Genomic DNA, 24,588 nt, shown 5'->3' with positions numbered 1-24,588 from the left:
GAGAGGACCACGGGGGGCCTCCCCCGTACGCGGTGCCGGTGATGCGCGCCCTGCTGGCCATGGCTCGGAAGCAGGGCATGGCCAGCGCCCTGCAGTACTTCAACCTGCACCACAGCATGGCCGGCATCGCCGTGCCCGCCATCCACAGGTGGCCGGGCTCGGCATTCTCCTTCAACGCCTGGCTCTGCCTTGACCAGGACCGGGTGGAGCCTGGCACGACGGGCAAAAGCGGCAAGAGGAAGCAGCTCTATAGGTACAGTTACTGTAACTGCTACAGCCTACAGGTCAGATGTAGGCCATCTGTGCCCTGTGACATGTGCTACTTCTGCTTATCTTCATTGAAGGCAATACATAATGCTTAGTCTGGGAAAGGAGAGCTTTCTTCTGTCACCAGAGCCAGGTTCTGTTACAGAAATAACCGTGTAGTTTCTCTGTTATGATGTCTTGTCGTCTACAGTTTAAACATCCATAACTCCAAATTGTGTTAAGGTTCATTGCTTAAACAAAACAACATTAAAAACCAAAAATCAATCCATCCAACCCCCCACCCAAAACCAGAACAGCCTTCACACAGTGTTTTGTAAAGGTAATGAACTCTTGATTTGTATAAGAGCACAGTGAGCAGACACCTTCATGCACTTAAACAGTGAATATTGACATGAGTGGTTCTTGATATAATTTAACTTTTTGGGTGCTAACAATCAGAAGCAAACAAAATGTCTCTTTGGTCTTTTTTAATATAAGAGTAACAGTCACATTATAAATATTGGACCACCATCAAACAACTTGAGTGGATTTTCTCCTTAATGAATGTATTGTTAGGTGGTAGTTTTGATGAAGCAAGTGCTTGATTATGTGTCTTTGTCTTTTTGCCTTTCTTTAGCTTTTTTACTGGAAGTGGTATGGGGTTTGAAGCCTTTATTACATGCTCAGGGGTATTGGTGGTTGCAGTGTGCACGAAGAGGGAGTATGCAACAGTGATGCTGCCTGACCATTGCTTTTTTGACTCTCTCTGGGTAAGATTTGATACTGACAAACACTTTGTTTAGGATTGTATTGTTAGCTCAGAAGTCAAAATTCTATTTTTTTGATTGTGTTATGAATAGTCTATTTTATAATATTTCAATAATTCATTGCCTAAGAGCAGATTTAATCTCAAATAATGCAAGCAATTTTCACATAGATTAGTTGTTGATTGGGCTAATTTATGCATGTGTTATTAGGCATTTTTTATTAAGCTTGTTACAGCATTAGAGGTTTTTTATATTACATTAACACAAGCATAAGTGGCTGTGGTGCTATGTGAATAAATTAGCTGTGGTGCTGTTTCTGCCTTACCCTTTTATATTCCCATACTTGAAAACTGATGTGCATTATTATGGAAGAGCTGTATCTTTCTCTTCAGAAACATGTTTACATGTAAACATTACGTTTAGTACTTTAAAATGGAAGCAGCAGGTGGTTTTATATTCTTGTTGATGCTTTGGATATATTTTCTTAAGTGCTTTCTTTACCAGCTTAGTAGAGATGAAGTTAAATAATTTCATATAATAATTTCACTGCTCTTAATAATGACTTAATTATTTTTTATTGCATAACCAGCACAACATAACTATTGTTCATGTGCCTGGAAAGAGGCCCTTTGGTCAGAGCCTGGTGTATATCTACGTCAATGGACAGCAGAAGGTCTCTGCCCCGCTTCGATTCCCTGCTATGAATGAAGTAAGTGCCCTTCTGAGCCATGCCCCTGATAGGATGAGCTCTCAGATAGCAATGAGAGTTCAGCCAATTGCTAATAATGTTCAGCTTTGAATATTGTCCAGAATATCATTTTGGAGTGTAACTAACCATTAAGTAATGCTTGTTTAGTTATCTCAGTTTAAAAACAAAAAACTCTACCAGATGACATTGATTAAATCACGGGGGTTTCCTCAAAATAATTGCCTGAGCATATTGACATAATTTATGATGGCATCATAATAAGTGGCAGCTCTGCCAGGAGGATTGGTGTAACAGTACTCAGTGAGGTATATTCCCTGTTATTTTCAGTGTTTTCATATGTTTTTACTTCCATTTTTTAATGTTTCCTTAATATGCTATTCCTTATTTCTTTGGTAACTGGATAAGCATTTTACATGCAGTTAATCTAACCATTTTGGTTGTGTACACATTTAGCCTAAAAAAATACACTAGCCATCAAAATGAGTGTATGTTGTGTTTGGTTCCCTTTGTAAGCATTGTTCCTTCCTTTTGTGGAACAAATTTATATTAAACTGGGCTACAACACCTGACATTCTTCCATCTTTTCTAAGTTCTAATTTGATATTTGTTAAGTATGTTGAGAAAACAGTTAAGTTGGATGCTGTAATGGTAAAATCAGTATAAAACTTAAAAATGAGAGTAAGTGTATTTTTCATTTCAAGATAAAACTGTGGATTTTGGCCCATCTGTAAAATAAGCACTATAAATCTCAAGGTAACTAGAAATAGGGCAAGTAAGCTTACCATGAGGGCGTCTATTTGAGTGGACTAACTGATGTGAAAAATGTACAGTAGTAGATGTGCTGGGCTAGTATTTTGGAATATAATCCAGAAGAGTATTTACAGAGGAGTATCTGGAGCACTGTCCTTCCTGGCTGTGCTCCTGCCAGAGGTCTTGCAGCAGTTGAGGTAACCAAATTGCTCTTAGTTGGAGAAAGGGTGTTCTCTCTGATTATGAGAAGTATATGCTTGGTTTTTTGGCCTATTGTGATGGATTGCTTGTTTTCCAGGGCATGACAAAACTTGTTGCTCTTGGTTTCATTTATTTAGTTCAGATTTGCTAGGTGCAGCCTTCAGATTTAAAGCTTAAATTTACAGTATGTGTTTTATTTTCTGTCTTCCATGTGTGACTCTCCAGTCTTTTGCTTCTTGCTGCATTGGTTCAGCTGGTCAAAGAACAACAACTCCTCCTCCATCTCAGATACCAGATCCACCTTTTTCCTCCCCAGTTATGCCCCATCGGACATCCCTTGGGGGCATTCTTGCTACAGGAAGCTGGGGTGGGGTGCTTGGAAAACCAGAGTTCATCACCAAGATGATCTCAGCAGGGACTCAGGACAGTGAATGGGGGTGTCCAACATCTTTGGAGGGCCAACTTGGATCAGTTATTATCTTCCATGAAGCACTGCAGCCTTCTCAGGTGAAAGCATTATATTTAGCAGGTAAGTGGTGGCTGTACTGGTTTTAGCGAAGTAAAAGGAAGGAGTTACAAACAAGACCCCCACTAAGCTTTGCTCTACACAGACACATAAAGAAGAACTTACAATCCAGAAGAACTGTAGAGCTGACCTAAGTGAGAGGGCTTTAAAGCAAATAAGCTTAACATTTAATAAATATGTTACAAAGTTTGATTTAAAAATACTATGTTTGCATGAACTCATCTGTTTATCATATGTACAGACCTGCCAAAATTAAAATGTTAGGTAATAATTTCCCTTGTAAGTTCTGAATTTTTGCTGCTGTTTGCTTACATGTGTTTGTAGTTGAGACTCTTCAAGTATTGCCTTTATTTTGATAGGCCACTTAAAGGTGATTTATGCTTGAGGATTTTTCCATAAAGATCAATAATTAAGTGATCATTTTAAAGAAAATACTCTGAAAGCTATGTTGTACAGTTCAGAGTGTTAAAGGTATTAAGTTCCATAATGACTTGAGGTTGTTACAGATTAGGATTAAAACACTTGCATTATTTAAAGGATATATTTTGTAGTGCTGAACAAAACTATCTTGAAGGTTACTTATTTTCTGGGCATTTAGGCTTGATGAAGAGATGAGTGACAAATATGAGACAGGTATTTGTAAAGACAAACATTAGAGCTGTTTGAATGTATAACACCTCTTTGTGTAGTTTAGCTTTTCCTGTAGAATATGTTCCTTTTTAAGCAGACCCTCTGAAACGAATGATTGAAGTCACAGGGACTCTACTTCAAAACATGTCTCAAATAGATATGGTTCAGACTGTCTTGTTTGTTCTTCCTACAAGTTTGGTGGTATAAAATTTGTAAAGGGCAACATTAATATCCAGTGGACTCTTAAATATATACTATATAATTTTATATACCTTTTTTTTTAGGTCCAAACTGTTTAACTCCATGGAAGTCTCAAGAAGCTGAAGTAGCAGACCTCCCCAGTAAGGTGCTCCTTCATTATACACCAAAGGTATGAAACAGGACATCATTTCTGTTCAACTACACAGTGTGTATTTTCAGTGTTTGCACTGTGGTTTTCATGGGAAGATAAGGAGCAGTGAGAGCTTTCTTAAACTGGAGTCTTGTGCGGAGACAGTAGGTTTTGTTCATGTTAGGCAAAAGCATGGAATTATCTTGTACAATAGAGAATGTCAAATCTAAAATAACATATATTCTAGGGGTTTCACGTTGTTTAAATACTTTAGTATCAACACACTGGCACAAAATCTTGTGTTCAAGCATCTGTAACTTGTTTCATAAATGATATCATGGCTTCTTCATTTGTTTAACAGGCCTGCAGAAACCCAATTTGTCTTGACCTGTCTGCAAATCTTTTACATGGAAGACTAACTGGAAACAAAGTAGTGAACTGGGACATCAAGGTAAAAGTGTTCTAAAGAGGCAGAACCTGATGTAAAAATGGCAGGGGTTGTGTGCTTTCACTTAACTTTTGGAATGATGGAAGTTATTGTCATAATGCAAATTATATTTAGCAGGTACAGCATGTTTTTGTACTGAGAATTAATGGGCTAATGCTGTACCTGGAGCAATGTTGCATTTACATTACATTTATTGAGGACTTACGAGGGCCACTGCTCTTACTGTCACAGTACATGAAGATACTTTGTGGTAGCTAACTGTTCTTCATAATAATGTTGAATGCACGTTGTGTATTGAGAGCATTTTGTCATCTCTAGGGAATTCTATCATGGTTTTCTTGCAGTCATAAACTCCAAGTTAGGTTAAGATTAGTAGGGTTATGTTAACACTTGTGAGTAGTCAGTAGAATACCACATTTTTTTATCTTGGGGTAAATGTATGAACAGATAAAAAAGACCTGCTTTTTTTTCAAGAGCAGTGAACAATTGATTGTACTGGCAAACTAATTAATAAGGAAATGTTGTTGGAGCTACACTGTACATATCCACCATGCATATCTCTACAATCACTTGCAGAGACTAATGTTAAGAAAATTCAGACACTTAATGGTTAATTTTGCTGTGATATGAATAGTTTTAAAATACTTCAATTTGTCCTCTTTGCCCAGTAATGGGTACTTGTACTCCACAATGATCATTGTTGGATGAAGCTGGGGAAATGAGTAGGTGTCTCTGAGTAGCTTGCTAGGATCTTGATTTTGAATTGATTTGAAGTGGTTGTGAATCACTTCTAGAAATCTTGTGATTTGAATATATTATCCCTTACCACAAGAAGCATTGTTTGAATAACAGAATCCAGAATCAAGTAAATAGGAAAAGTCCTCTGAGGTCGTCAAGTCCAACCTGGTCTGAACACCATCTTGTCAACTAGACTGTGGCACTAAGTGCTACATCCAGTCAGTCCTTAAACACCTCCAGGGACTGTCTTGTGCTATCTCTGCTTGTGAGGAGGAGGGGGAAAAAGGGAACTTTGGAGACTTGAATTTTAAGGAGAGGCTTAGAATTGATGTATGTGTAGAGTTATTTTAAAAAACAAAATAAAATTGTATTATTTTTTAACTGCCTGAAGTTGAAATCTTGCAGGAAGATTGTTAAAGCAGAGGTGTGTATAATCTTACAGTCTTCTCTTACTGCTTGCTGCAAGTAACTTAAAAATCAGAAAAATGTTTTTCCTGTTTTTCAAATATATTTAGCAGAAGATTCTTTCTAAGTTTTTGTATCCTTCAGTTTCCAGTGTTTATATGGGGGGAGGAGGAAGGAAATGTAAAAAATGTACTTTCAAAACAAGAGCTGACAGGATGGCCCATGTGTAATTGTCATGGCCAGAACTTGAGCAATCCTGGTGTTAAACAGTGTTTTAAGCTAGTTTCGAAGTGGCCTTTGAGACATTCTGATTGGTTTGTGAGTACTCCTGAATGTGGAGTAAATCTTTGTTATTGTTGAGGGGATTTTACTTCTGGTGATGTTTATCCTGCCTTTTCTCTTGATTCAGGATATGATCAACTGCATTGGTGGAATAAATGTGCTGTTTCCATTGCTGGAGCAGATCAGCTTTCTTGGTGGACAGATGCATGAGAAGTCTGAAGGGGGAACTCTGCCTCCAGAAAGAGTAACTCCTGTAGAGGGTGACTGGGTGGTGTTTCCATCCACAAAGGCATCAGGTAGGAAAGTGCAGCTGAAGTGAACTAATTTTTAAGCTTGATTTTAAAAGTCTTTTTGTGAATGACAGAGAGCTGCTTATTATGTGCTGGATTTTCCAGAGTACCTGTGTAAAGCTGAAAGGCTTTTTCTGTCCCTAGATACCTGACATGGATACTGAATACCAAGAGTTCAGCACTATATAAAAATAATATAATGTATTTCAAGTATAGCTATATTTAGTAGCATTATTTTTCTTTTCATGATTTACTGTTACAGGTGCCAAGGTATGACATTGTTTTAATTTCTGTTCTGATTATTCTGAGAAATTATATTTGATGTAAAACATCCTAATATCAATAGGAGAAGCTTTCCTACAGCTGGAGTTCTGGGTCACACAGCCACATGGAGACAGCCACCTCAGAACTGTACTATTTATTTAGCCTTTAGCCAAACTTTTATTTTCTTTAAAAAATCTTCAGGCTCCTATCTCTTCCATTCATAGTCACATTTTGGATTAAAAAGAAAAGAAACTGAAAGGATGCTTTAAGAATAGATTCTTTTAAAAGCTGTGCTAATATTGAGAATTAACTTTGACCTTAACAAAAACCACTGAGAAATCAGACCTTGTAAGGGAAAACACAACTTGTTTTGTTCGTTTCAAAGATGAAATGGTAGACTGAAGTAAGAAAATAGATCTTTTTCTCTCTGTCTGTAGTTTTTTTACATACCATGGCTAGAAAGTGTCAGTTTGAAACAGAGGGACAATAACTGCAGCATATGCAAAAGATTGTAAAAGAAGTTTGTAACCTGCAGCCATGGATGAAGCAACTGAAGTCAGGACTGGGATCACTTTGTTCTGGAGAGGCATGGAATGGCTATGATTCCGCACAGGAAAAAAATCTAAAGACAGTCTACAGCTAAGGAACAGGAGTTGATTTATGCAGTGATCCAATGTTGAACCATAAGACTTTTGCTACTGTTGTTCTGTTTTGCAGAAGCACGTCTGGAGAAGAACATAATTGCAACTTTCATCTTGATGATAAAACACTTTATTCAGGGACATCAGGTTAATCAGGAAAATCTCATTCACTCCCATGGAGTTGCCACCCTAGGAGCCTTGTTACAGAAGGTGAGAAAACTTGAGAAACATCCTTTAGTAATGGATTTTGTGGATGAGGTTCTGATTATTTTGAAGCGTAGTGAGGATGCCAGGGTCTTTAAAGGCCTCCTTAGGGGTAAGTACTTTTCTTTCTTGTGTTTCTGAAAGCAAAAAGGTGTGAGCAGTTGGCCATTATCTGCAAAGTGAAACACGTTTCTTTTTTTTCCATGTTCTGCTTTTTTTATACAGATTCTGAGTTGTATTCTAGACTACTTTTGTGTTTCTTGTATTGCTTTAATGGAGCAGACATTGCTGTAGAAGATAAAAGAAACTTCCATTTTTAAAAATAAAATTTTATTAGGACATGCAGTATTTTGAGTGCTAACGCCTGTTGTCATTTTGCAAGGTGCCAAGAGTCTTAATGGATGTGAATGTACTGATGGCTGTACAGTTGTTGATAGAGCAAGTCTCAGTAGAAAAGAACACACAGCTTTTGCAACAGATGTACCAACACTTACTTTTTGACTTCAGTATCTGGAACAGTGGTGACTTTCCCTTCAGAATTGGTGAGCTCTTGGACTTGGGCAACTGTGTGAAGGCATAAGATTCTTCACTTGACACAAATCTTTATCTTGGTTCTAAAAGAAAACTTTATATTGCAGGACATATACAGTATCTTTCTACAATCATCAAAGACAGTAGAAGACTCTTCAGAAAGAAGTATGGTGTGCAGTTTCTTCTAGACACACTCAGGATTTATTACGGGTATGAGTTTTACTACTTCCAGCTCCTCACTTATTGTATGTGGCTCTTGGAGTGTTTTGCCATCATTCTAGTGAGAAAATTATTAAATAAAACTGCAGGTTGGATTTTGGTGGTTGATTTAATTCACAAAATGGCATTAATTTTTTTCCCATTTGACTTACCACTTTTCTTTGCCTTGAATTTTTATCCTAAGATTATGTAAAGTTTGTCAGTGTCACTAGGAGTGCTTGTAAACAAAATTGTAGGACTTGTGTTCAACAACGCAAGTTAAGTCATAGATCATTACCATTACAAAAAGTTGAGCATTTTAAGTTCTTTTAAATACTTGTAGATTTTGAAGTAGGACTTCTTTAAAAATTTAAAATGTTACCCTTTCGGTGCTGATGATTTATATCTGCTTAGGAATATAGTTATGTGCTTGAGGAAGATTGGCTAGTGACTTTGCTCTTTCCTGTGGGAGGTGAGAACCTGCAATCCTGACCAAATCCAGATCAGTACAGGTCTACATTTCAGGGCTTTTATAGACTTGCTAAGTGTGATTTGCTTATTCCTATGCAGTTGCTTGAGTTCAGTAAAATTGAAAACTTGTGCATGATAGATGAAAAATTACTAAACTGGCACCATCAAATTGCTGTTTATGAGCCATGAAGAACTTCCTTAGGTTGCCTTTCTGGTCTATTGGCATATAGGACTGGTTGTAAAGACAGTGATTTGGCTCCTGATGACCTGAGAACAATACGGACATCCCTGTATGGACTGATCAAGTATTTCCTGAGCAAAGGTGGAACACATGAAGAAATTCAGAGCATTGTAGGATACATAGCTGCCACCAGTGATGAGGAGCAGGTATTCAACATGGCATAAATTAATAGTTTAAGCTGTGCATGTTTTGGTTTTGCCTCTTGGCATTTAGAAATCTTGCCTCATGTACTTAAAAAGAAGCATGAACAAAGAAGAAAATGACCACAAGCAAAATGTTAATTGATGTGTGGTTCTGTTTCAATGTAGCTGAGATAACTTTTCTAATGGCACATCCTATCTTAGTTTACAAAACCAAATGAATTGAACTTCAACTGATCAGGAGTTGTAGTTTCTATTTTGTAGACATCAGCAGCACTTGAAGTTGCTTTGTGTCTCTGCTTAGTTTGATAAGGTGTTCTATAAAGAGAAAAAAGTATTAAAAATTGTTTAAATGCAGTAATAATGAGCAACAGAATGTCTATTAACCAGCAAAGGTAAAACTTAAAAACAAGAAAATTTTCCTAAAACAAAGCATGAAATCTGAATAAACTGTGGATTAATTTAGTTGTCTTAATTTTGTAGCTCTGTGGAATTTTGGACGTTCTCTTCAGCCTACTTCATTCCAGTCCAACCCCAGACCAGCTTTTTTTATTGCTCTTTGAACCAGGGAATGCTGATATTCTTTATGCTCTGTTATTGCATCAAAGATACTCTGACAAGCTTAGAGAACTTGTGTTCAAGGTAATGAATTGAGTGATGTGTTCCTAGATTAATCAGTCGAACATGAATTTGTGGTTTGCATTGGTCTGGCTGCGGAAGTGTATGTAATTACAAAGATACTAATCATCCAAATATGCTTCTTTCTTATCTCTTCTGCTATGTTAGCTAGATGGCATTGTCACAAAGGAATTGGCCTTCTCTTGAAATAAAGTTTTTGGATCTTTAAAAAAAAGTCCATGTTGTTTGAGTTAGCTTACCAAATAAACTTTAAAAACTGTGGACCAGCATGTTATGTCATACACAAGCTTAAGAGATCTGGATGCTTTTTTGTGTTCAATTTGTTTGTGTCTGCTTTTTCTTACAGATTGTGGAAGAGATGTTGAAATGTACCAAAGTTTATGAACGTAGCAAGCACCGTATGAGACTCAGAGAAGTGGGGTACTCTGGGCTGGGGCTCCTTCTGAATGAATCACCAGTTACTGTCTCTCTTATTAAAAACCTTCTTAACCAAGTTCTGTATGCAGGTAATTGGCAAGTTCTGTGTCTAACATCAGTACACTCCTGCTGCTCAGAGGCAGACATACCTGGTTTTTGTTGAGGAAAGCCAGAGGTGTTACTTGTAGAGCTCTTCTATTCAAAGTTCCCATTGGTCTCAGCTAACATTTTCTTAGTTCCCTGAAGTTTGTTCCTTTTGCTATCCCTGGATGCAGTCATAACTTCCAAGGCAATTTTTAAATACTTATCTGTTACATTCTCTTGTGTGGTATCGTTTATGGTGGCTTTTCTCTTTCTTCCCTACAGATCCTGCTGTGAATTATAAGGATCTCCTAGCTGTAGTGTATCTGGCTCATAGGTCAGATATAAACATGAGAGTGATTATCTGTAGAAAGGTTAGTTGTCTTCTTTAGAACTGGAATACTGTCCTTCAAGCCTATAAACTCTACAGTGTGATAGCTGAATTATTTCTTTAAAACACAGTGGCAGTATTTGTTGTTACTGTTTTTTTAGCAATGATTTATTTTAAAAAGCAAACCCATCCGTCACTTACTGTTGCATTTTGTGTATTCAAGTACTTTTAAAAGCCAGAACAAAAAGGGAAGCCTCTATCATGATTCTCAAATAGCTTGTATTTTCTACAGGTTTGAGATAGTAGGCTCCCTGAATTACTGAGTTTTCTCGAAGCTAATATCACTGGAATTAGTACTGAATGTAGCTGTGAGACACCATATAGTCTATTAAGGTTTCCCAAAATGAAGAAGTGAAACTATAATGTACACTATCAGTAAGCAATTAATACTGCAATTTTATTAATTTTATCTATTTCATAGCTCCTAATCAAGCATATTTTCTATTCAATAATTTTTTTTTAAACTATGCCTGAATGGGATTATTTATTGAGATAACTGACTTTTGAAGGAATGGTTGCAGAAGAGTTACTGAAATATGGCAACTTACCAATATGCTTTGATAGCTTCTTTTCTCCCCTACTCCTGAGAATTTTTTACTTTTTTTTCTTTTTTCTCAAATATATATTTTTAGTGAGGAAAAATGATTTTTTTGCTTGTTTGCTTATTATTAGCCAATTGTGGCTCTTTATATAAGGTTGTAAGAAAAGTAAAGAAGCTGTAAGATTGTAAAATGTTTAATTGAAAAGCCAGATGGATGCAGTTACAAGCTAAAATTAATGTGTAGGTATGGGATATCTTCTATCCTTAGATTTTGCACCTTTTGCATTCCCAATTGGATGCAGCACAACAGATTTCCCAGCAGCTGGGCTGGCAGGACACTTTGGTTAGACTGTTCCTGAAAGAAAACTCAGAGGTCCGGATTGGCTTTAAGGAGAACAGGACTGATTCCTCCAGGGAAGAGGAAAAAAAGCCTCCTACTGAAGAGCTTCAGAAACATCAACCTGATAAAACAGAGGGAGACAAAGCTGGCAACTTTGCATCAGTTAATGGTCTGTTTGATCAGTGGAGTTTAGAAGACAACAAATCCTTGGATGTCCCTGCCCATTTCTCTGTTATGCCGCGGGAAGATGCATCCACAGCAGAGATGTCTTTCAGTTCGGAGGACCGAGAAGAATTGTGGCAGAGTAATCCTTCACATTTGAGTTTAGATCTGTCCAGTGTTGACTCTTATGAACTGGCTGATGTTGGGAATCAGATGACAGACAGCCAGCCCAGCACTCCCTCACCCACAGAGAGCACAAAGCCCTTCTCTGGGCAGCCTGACAAAGAGCTGGGTGTTACGAATGATGTGGGCTTCACTGCTGAGCTTTCTCTATTAGAAAACCGAGGAGTAAGTAACTCACTCCATATGTGACTGATTTCTCCAACTGCTGGCAATTTCTTTTTGTTCTTTCAGTCTCCTTAATGAATGTTTTGGGGGTTTTTGTCCCTTCTATCATCCAACAGAAAAGTGAACAATATGGCTCTTTTATAGTGAGTAGGGGTACTTCCTTTTGTAATGGGCCTTCTTTTTTTGATTGTCCAGTTGGGATAGCTTTGGTGTTTAAAAAAAAATAGAACAAACAAACAAAAAAATAAAACCAACCTCCCCTCCCAACCACAAGAAACCACAAACGAAAAACTGCAAAATCTCCCCCCTTCTGTATTTAAACATCCTTTATCATCCAGAGGAGGTGTACAGCAGACTTGCTATGAAAAAATCAAGGGTGGCTAAAGGCAGCTTGTTGTACAACATACAAGCAAGCTACAGTCTCTTATATTTGTGTTTTCATGAGCTTTTCAATTGAACTTTAGACTGCAGAGCTTCAAACGTTGAAACATGAAAGCATAGGGGCTGTGATGAATAAGCAATGTTTTGAAGGTTTTCTACACTCGAAGGGCTTTAAATATTTCACTTCTTTTGTAGGGGAGTGATAATGAACTCATACAGTTACTTACAGACATCCTACTGTGTATAATGTGGAAAGGTATTGAAAAGTCTGATGATGATGCTTGGATTGAGAGAGGACAGGTGTTCTCTGCTCTCACCAAACTGGGGATGTCTAACGAGTTGTTGCGGCCTTCTGATGAAATAAAACTCAAGTGAGTGTACAGTTCATCCCTTTTGAGGATAAACAGAAAATTGAGGGACATGAGTGAAGCTGGGAAGGGTGGGTATTTCCCAACAAGATGTACTTTTCTTTGCTGTCTCTTCACATACTGTCAGAAATATATTCCAGCACCTATTTAAGAGTGTCTTGTGGTCAGAAGGTTTTAAAACTATCGCTGTTTTCATGAGTCTCTCAATCGCTTTTATCTCTCTGGCTTATCAAGAAGATGGCAGTTATGTAACTGCAGACTAAGAGATCCAATTAAATACTTAATTGGATTTTTTAAAAGCCACTTACACTTAGAACATGTAATACTTACTTTGGGATTTTGTTTTCCATGCAGCTTGCTGGAGAAGATGTTAGAATGGTCAGTCACTGATAACAGAGATTCAAAAGCTCTCCCTACACATGCTGAAAATGCCTTCAAGCTCTTGCTAATTGTACAAGGTTTCCTGCAGGCAGAAGGACTAATTAATTCAAATTTATGGACAGAAAAGGTACAGTAACTGCATAATGGAAGTACTGTATGTGGGCTGAAATGGTAACAAGAAAGTTGTTAGTTTGGACGCTGTCACGCTTCTAGTCATATGTTTTTAAACTGCAGATATTACAGAGTAAGGATTTATGGTGGAGTGGATTAGTGCCCCTTCATGAATAAAATGTGAATATTTATCACAGGGAATATAGTTAGTTTTGCAAATTAAATAGGCACGTAAGTGGTACTCTTTACTGAGAATCCAGGTCTCTTCAGACTGGAGAAATACTTAAAAAATGTAAAAGCTAATGAAACAGCATCAGTTGTAGCCTAAGCAGGTTTTGCACTGTTTATCAGCATTTATGACTCTCCGAGCGTCCTGAATGAAAGACCAGCCAAAACTCTGCGCTCAGTTGCAAGTTGGGAAATGTCACTTCTGGATTTTGACCCATCTTGGAGTTCCAACACATAATTTATCTCAACATTTAGTAATTTCTGGCACTGGTATTGCTTCCTCTAGTCTGAGTTGTCATTGCTTTTCAATTTTTCTAAGCAAAAGGGGAGAGAGATTATATGAAAACCATCCCTATTTCACTAGAAATCTTCCAATATTTTTAAGGCTACTTTCTTTGGAAAAAAAAGTATAATGTCAAGAATCATTAACACAATAATTCCTATGCTGTTCTCCAAAATGCCTGTTTATAAATAAACATAGCTTAAAGTTTTAAATTGCTTGTTTTAAAAAAATTTCTTCTTGTTAAAAGCTTTGCCTTCTGTTGGGAAACCAAATTAGAAATGAGAGCTGAACTTTGGAGCAATGAGAGTTGTGCTTCTTGCCAACTCTGAATTGAAAATAACAGTACTTTCATAAATTATCTTCCACTGTGCCCAGGGAGAACTTAACGCACTGTAATATCCTAAACGGGATATTTCAGTCAGAATGATTTTACATTCAAGTAATTTGTTAGAGAACATATCATGGTGTACTAGTTTTAAACAAACACATCTGGGTAGTGAAATGTGCCATTTGCCTTGGGAGACTCACCTTTCACAAGGCTTGTATCATTTCTGCCATCTAAATACTGACAGAAAGAAGTCCCTCCTAGAGTGAAGTCTTTTTAAATTTTCTAAGGAAATGGCATTTACTGGAGTTAATTTATAGGAAAAACAATAAGCATATATACTATATATATGGCTTTATTCAGGAGAGATACTTGACTTAACATACTGGGCTAGGTATATTTTTGTCGTCAGGAATTTCTTCAAATTGCTGGTTTAACTTCTGTGTTCTGGGATGATTTTCTGTGTTTGGTTAAGTTAGAAGTATGAACACAGCTTCTTCCTCAGCTCTTTGAAATTATTGTGTCTCCAGCTAGAGTAGTTATTGTTACTTTTATTTCAATTTATTTTATTTATTTTAATTTTATGCAAATTTTCTGTTTCTGTAATAGCTCTTGGAAGAACTAGTGACTCTCATGGATAGCCTGTCAGTCTGGTACTCTGCTGGCCTAGAAGCAATTAGGCTTTCACAGGTGCAAGTCCAGCTGCTTCTTGGATTCATTGCACAAGACAACTTACAGGTTTGTTGCAAATTCCTGCAAGTGGTAGTGAGTTTTAAGGGCACAGTTGATGTAACTGTTGTGGTTTATGGGAGAGCTGCTCATACCAGTGAGCAGACCTGTGGCAGTCCCCCATCCTTCTATAGGGAAGATATTTTATTGATTCTTACTGTTTGCAGGTTTACTCTACTCTCTCTGTCAGTGTGCACTTCCAGAGCACAAGGAAGAGGTAGAGGGCCTCTGTTTGAGGATGGGACTATGCAGGCACAAGTGGCAGGAAAAAGATGGGTGCTCAAGGAGGAACACATTCATTTTTTGCTGTTTGTTTCTGTAGGTCTGTGCTATGGCAGCAGCCAAACTAAACACCCTCCTTCAGACCAAAATAATTGAGAGCCAGCCTGAAGCATGCTACCTCCTGGGGAGGTTGGAAGGCATTTTGAGTAGGTCAATTGAAGAAAAGACAGAAACTTACTCATTTTTGATTCCCCTTGTTCGGACATTGGTATCCAAGATTTATGAACTTCTCTTTATGAACCTGCACCTTCCTTCATTGCCTCCTACCAATGGCAGCCCATCTTTCTTCGAGGACTTTCAAGAATACTGCAGATCTGATGAGTGGCAAGTTTATATTGACAAATACGTAAGTAGTAAATTCTTTTTGTATCATTTCCCCCCTCCTTCAGCAATGAAAGCAGAGGAACCCATTCAGAAATCGTGTGGTACTTTTTATTTTGCTTTGGTGGAACCAGATTATTCCAAATATGAAGCAGTATGAAGAGAGTTCATTCAGACATGATAATGAGCAGATGGCACTTTATTGGAAAGATTGTTATGAAGCATTTATGGTGAACATGCACAAGCGAGACCGGGAAAGAGGAGAAAGTAAGCTTAAATTTCAGGTAAGGTTTTCAATGAGTGCAAGGTTCTCTTAAAACAACTCTCTCAAGAGTTGCTTTCTAAAAGACGGAGAAAGTGAATTCTGGGATGATCCAGTTCAAGTGCCTGTAAACAGGTTAATTGTCTTAAGATTTTATGGGCAGTGGGACTATATGCACTTCTAGGATATGCTTTCTAATTCTGCTCTGTCTGTTAAGAGTCTTATGTGTAATCAGAGTTATTTCAGTACAGTAGGCCTTCCTTTTCGTACAGCAATGTAGAAATATGCTCAGCCATAAGATGCGTTGTCTTTTACTCTGATTTGTGTTTTGAATTATTAAAACCTGTTTTCCATTATGAGCTGTTTGTTTGGGTTTTTTCTTTAACCCTATTTCAATACAATTAAAACATTTAAAACAGTGAACAGTTCTTATCTAACATGTGGAAAAATTGTTTCTAAACTGACCTTTCTATACAAGGTACAGATTGAGTTTCAGCATTAGAGCTAACTGGTAATTACAGGAAATATCATAATGAAGTTACATTTCTCTTTGCTTTCTTGATAACAAAACTCGAAGGTCTATTTTATTCAAGTAGCTAAAGGAAAAATACAATGAGAGTCACATTCTAGAATACCAGAATGAAAGAAAAATCCTTCCTATTATAGTAGGATTTCTAATAATGACTGCTTTTCTGACAATGAAAAATTGCTTTAAAGTGGATTCAGCATTGATAATGGTTTCTTCACATCTTTAAATCGAAGTCTGTCACTATTTCTTCTAGTTCTAGGTATTACCTTAAAATTTCAGAATGTTTTATTGCTAAACCTTTTCCATTTCTTCTTGTTTTATGAGAATTCTTAGAAACTGCAAAACTGTTTTCCACGCTCAGAGTTAATTCAGTGCTAGATTTATTTGCAATGGTCTTTCAGGAGCACTTTGTGGAACCATTCAGCAGAAAGGCTCGGCAGGAAAATCTGCGGTACAACAGTATGCTAAAGCAGCTTAGTAGTCAACACACAGCCACTCTGAGACAGTGGAGAGCAGCCCAGCTTTACTTGTTCTCTGAGCGTGGGCCTTGGGCTGAAAGGTGAGACTGCAGGTCCTAAATGGTATATGATGCTTAAAAGGAATTTGCTCACATGACTGTTTCATGTGGTTATGATGCCTTAGGTTTTAGCTTTTATATTTTTCAGATCCTCTTGCTTAGTATGTGACTCTGAAACTTCATACAGTCTGTTAGTTACTGTTTCCTCATTCTGGTTAGACATAACAAACCATTTCTATGTTTGCACTTCAAGGACACCTTGTTGTCCCAGGCCCCAAAATATGTAAACTAAAGCCTTTGAATGGGGGGCAAACTTGGGGTAATTACATCATTGCCTGAGACTGTAATTGGAGAATTAACCCTGATATGCAAATGGACCAAACTTAGAAAAGTGTGAAAAACCCGTGACCCATCGTCCATCTGGGGTGGAGCCCCTTGGAGGCTTTTGACTGCCCAGGGTGTACCTTTGAAGGCCCTTCAAATAAATACCTACTTTTATTGTCTTATTCTTGTCTAGCCGCTGTTTTCAGGTAGCCACTTCCACGCATCAGTTAAAACCAGGTCAAATTGACTGCAATAACCATGCTTGAGATGTACAGTATCAAGTGACAGGGCAAGAGAAAATGGCCTCAGGTTGTGTCAGGGAAGGTTTTTATTAGAGATTAGAAAGTAATTTTGGAGTGATTACGGTGGTTGTAGGTTGTCAGTTGGAGTTGATGATCTTGAACATCTCTTCCAACCTTGATGATTCTGTGAAAATAAATACTGTTTACAAAATAAAGAGTGATGATTAGAGCTGCAAAGAAACAAAAGCAATAAACTGCATTTTAATATTTTTTTTTTACAATGTACAAGTGGATGACCAGTATTTTTCTAAATATGCACTCTTTTGTAATCACTTCATTTCTGTAGGTCTTTATTCAGATTGTTTTTGCAATATTTTTGTTTTCCTAGGAAACAGCGTCCTATTCACTGGAAACTTTCAAATGTGGAAAATTTTTCACGTATGAGACTAAAACTGGTGCAGAATTACAACTTCAACTCTCATCAGGATGCTAGCGACCTGAGAGATAATTTAGGTAAAGTTGTATTTGCTATTTCACTTGGAGTTCTTACCAAAGAAAGATACCCACCCTCCTCTTTGTGTTTAGTAAGCAGTACATGCTAGATACTGAAATCTTGATTTTTCTTTATTTCATCTATAGTAAAATCTACAATATTGGAATGGTTCTTTGACCTGAAACAGCATCTTCCTACTGAGTAGAATTCTTTTGCCCTGGTTTATTGAAATGTGGGGTTTTGTTGCACAATAAATAAAAGTTAACGCCTTTCTTTTGAAATAAGCACTCACACAACTTTCTTTTGTGAGATTATTTCTTCAAGAAAGAAGCAATAAGATCAGAGTAACCAGGATTTGTTTGAAGCCTTTTAGAGTTTGTGATTAAAATGTGTAGATATGAAGTGCTTTGTTTCTGAAGTGTGCTGAACAGCTGAGGTAGGGGTGTAACTGTTCAGTGTATTGGATATCAAGGCTCAAGCAGAAAGAAAAACCCAAAACACTCTTGTAAACCCACATAACCAAAAAGCAAATGCAGTGCATTTCTATTAAATCTGCATGTCCACATCAGAATTCAAGTTAAATTTTTCTTAAGTGTTGTGTCCCCTTTCTACTGTCAAAATTTTCAGTGTAGCTCAAGGACTTCTTTTAGTGTTCTACCTAACCACAAAAATATTTAAGAAGTATGGTTGCTACTTTCTTGGCTAAAACCAACATTCAGCTGTAGAAGATACGCTTAGTAGGTTAGATTTCCAAAAGTATTGTAGCAAAAAAAGTTCTGAGCTGTTATGTCTATTTATGATAGGTGTGCACCAGACACAGCCCTCTAGTGAGTCTCTGCTTCTGGAGGTGGTGAAGCAGGTGAAAGTGAGTGACTTGGAAGATGATGTTCTGGAACTACCAGAAGAAGACACAGCAGCCAGTTCCAGTTTGTAAGTAGACCAGGATAGAAAAATTGTCATTTGTTTCTGTGCTAGGGATAAGGAGCGAGAAACAACTTTGGAATGGAATAGCATACAAAGCTTCCCTCTTGCTTTATCTGGCTTTAACAATTCAATCCAGGGCAGTTTTGATCAGCAAAGTCCCTGCTGGATTTATCATTGTCACCACTGGGACAAGAAAAGCCCCAGGGAAAAGAAGGCAGAGTAGATGTTTGTGAGAATGCATTAGTGATTCACTGCTCACAGTTGGTCTGAAGCTACAGAACTGCTGAGGCTTTTCTACCATGTACATTGGCTATAATTCTCAAGAGGCAGTCTGCCCTGTAAGGACATGGACCAGCCTGGAACTGCCTCGTGTCCATAGTTGCCATGGCCATTCACTCTACTGTCAACTGCATCGCATGAAAACTTGTGGGGTTGGCATTAATGTGCTGGAGAATGCCTTGTGTTTAAGAGCATTCCAGAGAGAAGGCCTGCTGTGCTTCCTTCCTGTCACTTGTGCAACTGCAACCAAAAAAAGAGGGCAGGAGAGAGAAAGCCGAGAAAGGGGAATTGAGGGAGGATAGCAAATACTTTGCTTCAGTAATTGGACATGTCATGTTGTGCATGCATCTGTGTGTCTGTGTTGTTGAAATCCAGTAGAGAGTTGGCACTCTGAGTGATACTGATAGATCTTGTGCTTTAAGGGTTATTGAATGCTTGCTAAAGACTACAGCAAAATAACCCTGAAGATAACTTTAGTCACATGAACTGGAACTCAGCTCTGCTCTGGGCCAGAGAATTTAAGCACCTAACAATTAAGCAAGAAAGGGAAATGCAGCCTGATGTTTTCATGCTTCAGGGGAAGTCAAGTCTGTTGTGCCTGAGACCAAAATATCAAGACTGAAGAGCAATGCTATGAAATGATGTTTGTGGTCTAGTCTGAAACACCCAAGACTGCTGATGAAAGTAGCTTTATATAACTGTTTATGTTGTAGTTTTAGTGCCATTCAAATTTGATCCTTTTCCGAACTGTACTCTTACCAAGGACCTAAGCAACAGTATAATCTACCCAACCCTGTAACACTTAATGGTGTTCTTGCAGGGATGAGAAGGATGAGGAAAGTCAGAAAGAAAAGCTAATATTGTCTGAAGACTGTGAGCTCATTACCGTGATTGACGTGATACCAGGCAGGCTGGAGGTCACTACCCAGCACATTTATTTCTTTGATGGTAGCATTGAAAAAGAGGAAGGTAAGCATGATCAATGTCTCTTTGTTTTCAGTGCAGTTCAGCATTCTGCTTTTAGTAGGCTGAGTTTATGTTTCGAAAGCAAGTGTCAAAATAATTGTAAAGAGACAAGTTGTTGTTCTGTATTTAAAATTAATATTGCACTTGATGGTTAGTGACTGACTGATCCCTTCAGAGTTAAGAATCTGGAACTGTACTTTCTGAGCTGATAAATTGATTCACTATTCTTAGTATTTCTTAAAAATAACTTACTTAAAAACCTGCTGACTAAAAAAAAGTTACTACCTTTAATTTTCTTTGTAAATTGCATCTCTCTGTTCTCCCTGACAAATAATGTTTTACTCGTGCATTCATTAAAAACTAGTAGTATGTAAGCATTAACCATCTGTATTAATTTAGGAAACTTTAATAGAACATACACAGCTGGCAATAAAAACACTGAAGTGAAATGTTGGACAAATAGTAGTAACATTTTCCAAATCAGTATACCAAGATATTCAGCCTTTGGGAAATCTAAACATAAAGGTTGGTTTGCACCTGTTTAAGAAAGGAAAGGGGGTTAGTTTGCTTCATACCTTTTGTCAACAGAATACATTTATAATGTGTCTTTAATAGGAAAGCAAAAGCAAATTCTACATGCCATCAGCCGTTTCTTACTTTGTTTCTTTCAGCACAACAATATCTGAAGTTAATATTTTCCTAGAAAAATGGTTAATCAAGTCAGATATAAGATTTTCCTTTTCTAGGAATAACTCTGAGGTGATTAGAACTGGCACTGCACTGTGTCTAAATGAAAAAGGTGGTTTTTTTAATATATGTTGCAAGTCAATAAACAAAGTGCTCTTCCTAGGGGTAGGTTTTGATTTCAAATGGCACCTATCTCAAATTCGAGAGATCCATTTGCGTCGATACAACCTGAGGAGGTCAGCTTTGGAGATCTTCCTTACAGATCAAACCAACTATTTCCTCAACTTCAATAAGGAGGTATGGGTTTCCTAAATTTCATGGATTTATGTAATTAGCACAAGGTTAAGTTTAAAATCAGTTTGAGTCTGGTGTCTTTCATAATACTGTAACACTAATAGCAAAAGGTTTGCTTTACATAGTCATTATGGAAAACTAGACTGCAGTCTCTGAAAACCTCAGTCTGGCATCTAGAATCTGATTAATCGTGAAAAGATAGATATCACAAGATTCTCCTTTTTCCTCTCTCTCTCTCTCTGTGTTATACAGAATGATTATTTAACTAAAACTACATCAGTAGTAATCTAAATGTTTTAAAGCCTGTACATCTTTTAAAAGATTGAGCAAATTAATGACAAATCAAAGGGGACTTTCTTTTTTACAACATTGGAAATCATTGATATTCCATGGTTAAGGATTCGTGAACTTTCTTCCCCTCTGGTTAATATCAGTGATCCTTTTTATGAGGGACTAAGATGAATTTCAGAACTTAGGGTGAGTTACTTACTAGCAGGTCAGTTTATGAACAGCTCTTAGAAAATGTTGTGTGGTTTGGTTTTGATGTGAAGGATGTCATATCCAGCCATGTCCAAATGTTTTAAACAGCAAGAGATTGAAGTACTTGAAAATGTAACTGCGTCCCATTTATTTCACATTTTAATTAGCAGATGAGTTGCTTAATTGTCAGCTTCAGTCTCCAGAATATTGTTTTATCAGTGCTGTTTTCTAACAGGTACGAAACAAAGTGTATAGTCGGATATTGTCACTGCGTTCTCCAAACATTTCTGGGACCAGATCTCCACAGGAACTTTTCAAAGCATCAGGTTTGATGCAGGTATGAGACCTCAGCTAAATGGTATAAAGCATTCCTCTGCTTTTTGAAGGAGTCCCCCAGTGTTTAGATGGCAACTGTCAACTTCTGTATCCTCAGCCTGGCCCCTGAACTTTCACATGCGTATTTTTGGAATGGTTTGGTTTGTGTCTACAGTCAGGTAGATGGGTATAGCCAGCCTCTGTTGATGTGATTGACAGGCATTTTAATGTGAATATAAAACATGTGACATGTTTGCTTCTGGTTTTAAGTCTATGATCATGAGTGCGCATTTTGAAACTTCTTTCACTGGATGTGCAAATAATTTTCCCTGCTATCTTTTCATGATGGAGCTTTCAACAAAATGCACATGAACATTAAGCGGGGATTAGTAATATTGGTAAAAAAGGAAAACATCAAGATGTCCATATTACCATAAATACAGATAAATTTTTAAATGTAGTAAATGTATTTTTATCTTCCATCTCTTTATGCCAAAATTGTTTTCTCTGAGGGAGGAAGCTTTACAAATAACATTAAGATATTGGAAATCCTTTGACTGTTCTTTGTTTCATAACAATAAAAAACTATCAAGCTGTATATTCACACAGAGAAAATATCATCTGTCGTGACACTTCTCCATCACTCTACAGACAAATATTGAGCCCTTCTGAACACAGCTATGTCTTTGGTTTAGAATATAATAATGGAGCAAACAAAGGTGCACAGAGAATTTAGTTTACAAATTGTTTACTTGTACTGTTAACCAATGGGAGAATAATTTATAAATAAATTTTGATCTTAGCACTGTAATGGAGTTCAAAGTTCTGTTCTCCTTTTTATCAGTACCTGTTTACTTGCCTTCTTTTTCTTTCTCTTATTTCTATTTTTCTTTTCCTTTTTACCAAGAGTGCTGGTTGTCTGCTGCTCTGTATTTGAAACAGTAGTGTAACCAATCAGGACCTGATTTCAATGAAATGTAGATAGTACAATCACTGAATCGAAGGGAAAATAAACTTTATTATGAGAAATTGAATCTGGATTTGCATACAGTTTTTGTGGTCTTGTGCTTTTCACTTGCCAATGCTATCCTCTGGCAGATAGATAGAGACAAGATGTGTAATTTGCAATAATTATATCTTTGATATAGTCTATTCCATTTTATCTTTCTTTGTCTTTCAGAAATGGGTGAATAGAGAAATATCCAACTTTGACTACCTTATTCAGCTGAACACCATGGCAGGACGAACTTACAATGACCTTGCTCAATATCCTGTGGTAATTTAAAAAGTTAATTTTTAAATTTTTGCCAAAGTTTTTTCTCTTTTGAAATATGTATTTTTAATCTCTACTTGATGTTTGACTTTTTTTTTTTTTTTTTCAGTTTCCCTGGATTTTACGAGATTACACCTCAGAAGAACTGGACCTGAATAATCCTGCAGTATTTAGGGACCTGTCCAAACCCATAGGTGTGGTAAATGAGAAGAACGCCAAGACTGTGAAAGAGAAGTATGTATTTGAACACTTGATTATATTTCTCTGTCTTTTCTGAGCCTCCAGGCTAGTAACACATTTAAAAAACAAAGTTGTGGCAGTGAGGTTTTTAAAGCTGGTTTTATAACAGATGCATTTGCAAAGGTTGTTGATCTGTTGTTCCTGCTGCATTCAGACTATATTATATGGCATTGAAAGGACAAAGCTAACTGTTGTAAATTTTCAGTTGTTTCTCAGCTGTGGAGATGAAAAACTGAAAGGCTGCATAAACAATTTTATGGCCCAGCAGCTTGAAAAGATGTAATGTGTCCCATGTCTGCTTCAGGATAAGGAATGTGAAATCATACTGATGAATTGAGCTGCCTGTGCTGAGAGGTAGCATTGATCCTAAATCTGTGCTTCCTCTTTTTTTTCAAGCCTAGATTATTATCTTCAAAATAAAATACATCTCAGTGACTTTTGGCAAGTCCTCTGTAGGTACAAATGACAGGTACTCAGACCCACACAGCAGTGTAGTGATCTTTCCTTTTTTGCTGTAGTGAGTGTGCTATCATACCAGACTGCAGTCAGGTATCTTCCAAAATCTTGTGAAAACTTGGAACATGGAGAATTTTCTTTGAATGATTAGGCTCTATCCTGGCTGTAATGAAATGGGTTCTCTAGAATTATGTTTAAGGAGAATTTCTCTTCCTATCTTAGTGAGGCTGAGGAATGTATCAGCCAGATGGTGGCATGGTAGAGTGAGTTTGCCAGTAGAAAAGGAAATAGGCATGTCTGCATCCTGACAGTCACACACATTTCTTAAATCTTGCAGGAAACCATCACAAGTCTCTTCAATAGTAAATATTCAGTTTAGTGATGTGGGGTGTGTTGGTCTGTTGTATAAAGTCATCAGTCCTGTCTGCCCTTTGTCTGGTTTCTGACAGCTGATAGCAAATACCTAGGGAAGAGTGTAACAGGCTGCAAAGGGTTCATCTGGTGTACATTTCTATCTTTCAGCAGTCTTTTTCTTAGGGACTTTCTAAGTAAGATTTGGAATCTTCGTGTTTGATAGAACTCAATTTTTTTTTCTCTTATAGAATGCTGTGGTCATTTATTTTGAATCTTTGCCTGGTATAAGCATAATCCACATGTAAGTCAACTATAATGCTCAGTTTTATTTATAAAGATTTCTTTTTTCAGATACGAGAATTTTGAGGATCCTCTTGGGATGATTGACAAATTTCACTATGGGACACATTACTCAAATGCTGCTGGTGTCATGCATTACCTCATTCGGGTAGAGCCTTTCACAACACTTCATATCCAGCTTCAGAGTGGCAGGTATGCTGAGCAAATAAGCAGCCCCTTCCTGTTTCTTCCTTGTCGTTTTACTGAGGGAATCATCAAAGTCTAACCTGAGTTTTCTGATCCACAGATTTGACTGTGCTGACAGACAGTTCC

The 24,588-nt window shown here is 37.3% G+C and overlaps 1 protein-coding gene across 1 annotated transcript in view; it reads left to right on the top strand.

Moving 5' to 3' along the window:
* NBEAL1 (neurobeachin like 1) overlaps window positions 1-24,588 on the top strand; it is a 79,689-nt gene that overhangs the window by 35,056 nt on the left and 20,045 nt on the right. Inside the window, 30 exon segments of the mRNA XM_017735564.1 lie at window positions 1-253; window positions 884-1,016; window positions 1,603-1,722; window positions 2,899-3,202; window positions 4,114-4,199; window positions 4,522-4,611; window positions 6,161-6,329; window positions 7,305-7,438; window positions 7,815-7,974; window positions 8,071-8,173; window positions 8,863-9,019; window positions 9,497-9,655; window positions 9,999-10,158; window positions 10,436-10,524; window positions 11,351-11,932; window positions 12,509-12,684; window positions 13,036-13,189; window positions 14,619-14,747; window positions 15,061-15,366; window positions 15,476-15,625; window positions 16,534-16,691; window positions 17,604-17,728; window positions 18,512-18,638; window positions 19,732-19,880; window positions 20,728-20,861; window positions 21,574-21,675; window positions 22,834-22,929; window positions 23,036-23,160; window positions 24,328-24,468; window positions 24,563-24,588. The exon segment at window positions 1-253 is cut by the window's left edge and continues 19 nt beyond it; the exon segment at window positions 24,563-24,588 is cut by the window's right edge and continues 11 nt beyond it. Coding sequence (XP_017591053.1) covers window positions 1-253; window positions 884-1,016; window positions 1,603-1,722; window positions 2,899-3,202; window positions 4,114-4,199; window positions 4,522-4,611; window positions 6,161-6,329; window positions 7,305-7,438; window positions 7,815-7,974; window positions 8,071-8,173; window positions 8,863-9,019; window positions 9,497-9,655; window positions 9,999-10,158; window positions 10,436-10,524; window positions 11,351-11,932; window positions 12,509-12,684; window positions 13,036-13,189; window positions 14,619-14,747; window positions 15,061-15,366; window positions 15,476-15,625; window positions 16,534-16,691; window positions 17,604-17,728; window positions 18,512-18,638; window positions 19,732-19,880; window positions 20,728-20,861; window positions 21,574-21,675; window positions 22,834-22,929; window positions 23,036-23,160; window positions 24,328-24,468; window positions 24,563-24,588 — 4,797 coding nt within the window.

This window comes from Corvus brachyrhynchos, unplaced genomic scaffold, assembly GCF_000691975.1.
Source record: "Corvus brachyrhynchos isolate BGI_N302 unplaced genomic scaffold, ASM69197v1 scaffold255, whole genome shotgun sequence".
Classification (NCBI taxonomy): domain Eukaryota; kingdom Metazoa; phylum Chordata; class Aves; order Passeriformes; family Corvidae; genus Corvus; species Corvus brachyrhynchos.
This window is presented reverse-complemented; position numbering and strand designations above follow the sequence as displayed.